The sequence below is a fragment of the Sorex araneus genome, chromosome X (assembly GCF_027595985.1).
Source record: "Sorex araneus isolate mSorAra2 chromosome X, mSorAra2.pri, whole genome shotgun sequence".
Taxonomy (NCBI): domain Eukaryota; kingdom Metazoa; phylum Chordata; class Mammalia; order Eulipotyphla; family Soricidae; genus Sorex; species Sorex araneus.
The window spans coordinates 264,587,299-264,592,263 of NC_073313.1; the positions used below are offsets into that span (position 1 = coordinate 264,587,299).

At 71.3% G+C, this 4,965-nt stretch overlaps 1 protein-coding gene across 1 annotated transcript; it reads left to right on the plus strand.

The window, feature by feature from the left end:
- Nucleotides 1-770: 770 nt before the first annotated feature.
- Nucleotides 771-4,098, plus strand: PTMA (prothymosin alpha). Its single transcript, XM_055121577.1, has 5 exons — nt 771-1,003; nt 2,884-2,955; nt 3,057-3,150; nt 3,264-3,337; nt 3,417-4,098. The coding sequence occupies exons 1-5, from the start codon at nt 959-961 to the stop codon at nt 3,462-3,464; spliced, it is 333 nt and encodes a 110-aa protein (XP_054977552.1). The 5' UTR covers nt 771-958; the 3' UTR covers nt 3,465-4,098.
- The last annotated feature ends 867 nt before the right edge of the window (nt 4,099-4,965 follow it).

Sequence of the window (4,965 nt, forward strand, 5' to 3'; positions counted from 1 at the left end):
GAGGGCAGCCGTCCGCACTGGTCCTCGTTGCATAGACCTCCTCAAAGTGTGTGCCTGGCATGGCGCCCGCCCGTTTGTTGGGCCGGGCGGCCGGGGGTGTTGGTGGCGACGGGGATCACGTCCCCAAGAGTTGGTGCGCACGCGGTTGGGCAGAAAGTGGGCGTACGCGGTAGGGACGTTGTGGACCAACGGGACACGCGTCCTCGGCCACTTGAGATCGTCGTGGGGCTTCAGACAGTTTGAACTGGGTCAAACCCTGATAGAAGGTGCGCGGTGCCGAGCCCGGGCATCTTCGCGGGCACTGCGAAGGGCACCGCCCGGGGCGACCGCAGCCCAGCACCCGGCCTTCCCCTCCCCCCTCGCTGGCAGCCGTCGTGCGCGCCGGCTGCCGCCTCCTCCTCCTCGTCCCTCCCCCTCCTTCCGAGCAGCCTCAGGGAGGGGGGAGGCGGGCAGCTTTGCCGCGCTTTGCCTTTCTGCGTCAGCAGCCCCAGCAAAACAGCGGCGGGAGCGCGCGCCCTGAGCGAGCCCGCGCGCCCCTCCCCCACGGCGACGGCGCAGCCCAGACCCTGCAAAACTCCGGCCCTGAATGACAGTGCGGCCGACGACTGCGCAGCGCGGGACGCAGCGAGGCACTGCCGCTTTAAGCACGTTTGCCCATTGTTCGGAATCGAGCCAATGAACGCGCGCCCGCTCCCCGCGCCCAGCCAATAGCGGCCGGGAGAGGGAGGCGGAGCGCCGCCCACTAATCTATATTAAAGCTCCGGGCGCCGCGTGAGTTCCCCACTGGCTGCTCTGAAAAGCCATCTTTGCATTGTTCCCGTCCCCAGCTCTCGGTCGCCGCAGCCTCCGCCGCCGCGCGCCTCCGCCGCCGCCGCGGACTCGGGCCCGTTCTCGCCGGAGTCCCCAAACTTTCGCTTTCTTTCCCATCCGCTGCTTCGGATCACCGGCGTGCCCCACCATGTCAGACGCGGCCGTGGACACCAGCTCCGAAATCACCACCAAGGTGAGGCTGGACGCCGCCCACCCCTTCGGGGACTGCCCGCCGCCGCCGTCGCCCGCCGAGCGCGGTGGTTGGCACGCGGTGGCTGGCGCGATCGGCGCGCGCCCGCCGTGCCGCCTTCCCGCGGGGACCCCGCGCGCCCCTAGCCCGGGCCCCCTGGCAGCCCCGTCTTTGTGTGTGCGGGGGAGGGGGCGGGAAGCGCCGCGGGCAGGCGTGATGCCCGTCGGGGAGTGGGCCGGGCGCCCTCGGGGAAGTGGGGGGGTGGCGGCGAGCGGTGGTGGAGGCCGAGGTGCTCGCGGTGGGGGTGGTGGTGGGCCGCTCTGCGCCAGAAACTTGTTTGTGTCTTGTCCGCGCGGCGTCGGGGGCAGCGGGGCCGAGCCGGTGGTCGTCGGGCTCCCCCTGGGCGTACGGAAATAACTTTGAAACTCGAGCGCCTTCGCGATCGGAAGTGCCCGGGGGGGCGCGCGTGCCGGAGCGGGGCCGGCCGCGGGAAGTTGCGGCGATCGGCGCCGCCGCCGGCGCTGCTCTTTGTTCGGCGCCGCGGCCGCAGCGTTTCGCGCCTTGCAGCGCGGGCCGCGGTGCTTTATCGGGACGGGCCGCTGATAAGGCGGAGCGCGGCGGGCGCCGCGTCGCGGGGCTGCGCGGAGGTGTGAAGGGCCGCGCCGCGGGCGCTCCCGGGGCGCGGGGGAGGCGTCCCGGGGGCGCGGAGCTGCCGGCCGGCCTCGGCGGTTCCCAGGCGCCGGGCCGGGAAGGCGGCGGCTAGCCCACGCGCCCGAGGGGGAGGAAACGGAAAGTGCAGGAGCGGGGCGACGAGGGGCGCCCCCCGCGGCTGCCCGGAGCCCGGTGCGCGCGGGGGCGACTCGGCAAACAAAAGCTGCGGCCCAGGCGGAGCCGCCGCCGCCGCGAGTGAGCCCCGGGGCGGCCGGGGACCCCGTAGCACCGGGCCCCCGCGCCGCGTTTCGAGGTGGGGCGCGTTTGGCGTAGTTGCGGTCCGCGCCGCGGCGCCTTCGCCGGCCGCCCAGGGCCGTGTGGGGAGCGCGAGCGCTCGGCGGGCGCGCCAGCTGCTCGCCCCCCATTCGGCGCCTCGGGTTCGCGCCCCGGTGGTGCCCCCGCGGGGCCGGAGGCGAGTCACCTTGGTGGCGTCTTAATCCTCTGCCCCTGGCGTCACCTCTGGCGCTCTCCCAGGGGCTGCTCCCCCGGCGCGGCGCCACGCTCGACCCGGATCTCCGCAGGGGACCCCATGGGCGCCCTCTGGGCCCAGCCGGGGAACTCGAGTGTGGAAGGGGGATCGGCGCCTCGCCCGCGTGGGGCAGCGTGATGCTTTTTTCTCGCCTGCGCTTTCCCGCCAGGGCACGGCCCCGACGGCCCGGGGCTGCGGGGACCGGGAAAGCCCTGCAGACCGCGGCCGGCCTCCCGCGGGACTTTTACCCGCCAAAAGCGGGCGCCGGCCCGCGCCCCGGAGGCGAGGCCCGTTGGGGGGCCGCGGCGCGCCGCCTCGGTGCGGGCAGACGGGCGCGGGGGGCGCGCGCGGCCGGGCGGCGCGGCCGGCGGGCTCGGGGTTCCCCGGGGTCAGGGGCGCATTCGGCGGCCGGGCCACGTGCTCCGCGCGCGCCGTGCGTGCCGAGGCCCGCGCGCAAAGCCCGCCGGGCGGGGCTGCTGCGCCTGCGCGCCGCTCCCCGCCCCCCACCCGCGCCCCGGGGCTCCGGCCGCCAGGGGGCGGCAGCGGGCGGCGAGTCCGCGCCCCGCCGCGCCGACAGGTGCCCGCCGCCCGCCCCGAGCGCCGCCGCGGAAAGTTGCGCGGGCCGTGGGGGTGGCCGCGGCGCCCCCCGGCCCCCGCCGGCGCTCGCGGCACACGGCTCACGGCGTCGCCCTCTTTCCCGAAGGACCTGAAGGAGAAGAAGGAAGTGGTGGAGGAGGCGGAGAACGGGAGAGACGCCCCCGCGAACGGCAACGCTGTGAGTGACCCCTCCGGGCGCGCGCCCGGGGGCGGGGGCGGGGGCGCACGGGGTTCCCCGCGGCTTCGGGTAACGCGGCGCTTTCCCCCCTGGCCGCGCAGAACGAGGAGAATGGGGAGCAGGAGGCCGACAACGAGGTAGATGAAGAAGAGGAAGAGGGCGGAGAGGAAGAGGAGGAGGAGGAGGAGGGAGACGGTGAGTAGGGACGGGCGCCTGCTAGGCCCTGGGCGGCCACCAGGGGGCGCCGGGGTGCTGGGTTCCCCCTCCCCGCGCGGGCACGGGCCGCGCTGACCCTCCTGGCCCCGCAGGTGAGGAAGAGGATGGGGACGAGGACGAGGAGGCCGAGGCCGCCGCAGTGAAGCGGGCAGCGGAGGACGACGAGGTGGGTCCGGCGGGCCGCGGGTGGCCGGGCAGGGCAGGGGCGCGGGGGGCGGGCCCTGAGCGAGTGTCCCCCTGCCCAGGACGACGACGTGGACACCAAGAAGCAGAAGACCGACGAGGACGACTAGGCAGCAGCAAGGGACAGTCCAGCTCAAAACAAGGCCACCGTGACCTGCCCACCCTCCACCTCCCGTCTCAGAACCCAAACGTGGTCACCTGCGAGTAGAGACCCCGCCGGGCAGCCACCGCCCGCCCACCCAACCAAACACACGCGAATTCGCCACCGGGGAGGGAAGCACCCAAACTCCCGCGGCCCTGCTTTTTTTCTTAAAAGTACTTTAAAAGGAAAATTTGTTTGTATTTTTTATTTACATTTTATATTTTTGTACATATTGTTAGGGTCAGCCATTTTTACTGATCACGGATGACCAAGCCAGCCTTCGGAGCCCGACCGCTCCGGCTTTACTTGTGGTGTGACCATGTTCATTATAATCTCAAAGGAGAAAAAAAACCTTGTAAAAAAAGCAAAAACAAAACAAAAAACAATCTTATTCCGAGCATTCCAGTAACTTTTTTTGTGTATGTACTTAGCTGTACTATATAAGTAGTTGGTTTGTATGAGATGGTTAAAAAGGCCAAAGATAAGAGGTTTCTTTTTTTCCTTTTTTTTTTTTTGTCTATGAAGTTGCTGTTTATTTTTTTTGGCCTGTTTGATGTATGTGTGAAACATGTTGTCCAACAATAAACAGGAATTTTATTTTGCTGAGTTGTTCTAACAAAGCCGCCTGGAGTCTCTGTTCCTTTCTGTGTTCTTGGCCCTGGGGGGAGGCCGGGGCGGGTTGGGGGGGCGGGGGCCTCCGGGTGCCCGGCAGGAGCCCCCCGGGGGCGGGTGGCACCGCCGAGTGTGACCTTGGGACTAGCCCTGACCGAGTCCTCGTCCCAGTGGGGCCGCCACGCGCGCAGCTGCGGCCGGTCTTAATTTAGCGGCGCCCCCTGGTGGTCCCAGCCGAGCTGCTCGGCCCGGCCGCGGCCCTGGGTGCTCCCGAAAGGGGAAGTTCGGTTCCCCAGTGTGCGCGCCGAGGGCCGCCTGAGCACAGCGGGGGGGGGGGGAGGAGGGCTGGCTACTGCGTCCCCTGGAGGGTGGTGGTGTCCCTCGGGGCGAGATGTCCTCCCTGCGTGCCCCCAGCCTGCGGGGCCACCTGGGCTCGGTGCCCGCTGTGGGCCGAAGTGAGGAGGGGGCATGTGGGGGGCGGGGGGCGCTGCTGCAGGAACGCCCGGGAGATGCTCAGCCCCGCCGTCTGCACCACGCCCGGAGTGGGGTCCTTGGCTGCTGGGGCGCGTGAACAAAGGACCTGGCCGGACGCAGGGAGGGCTCCCAGGGGGTGGTGCCACTGGGCCCGAGACGGACACGGCTGGGGCGCGGGGGGGCCGCGGGGGGCAGGCCTGGAGGGCTTGGGAGGCCGTGGAAAGGCTGGCAGGGCGGGTGGGGGCCAGGGTGAGAGGTCCCGTGGGGTCCCCCGGGCTCGGTCTGGGGGCGAGGCTGCTGGCGCCCGAGAGGCCGCAGCTGGGGGTGGGTCGGAGAGGGCCGGGCCGGGCCGGGCTACACCCGGCGGGGCCCCCGCGCGCCCC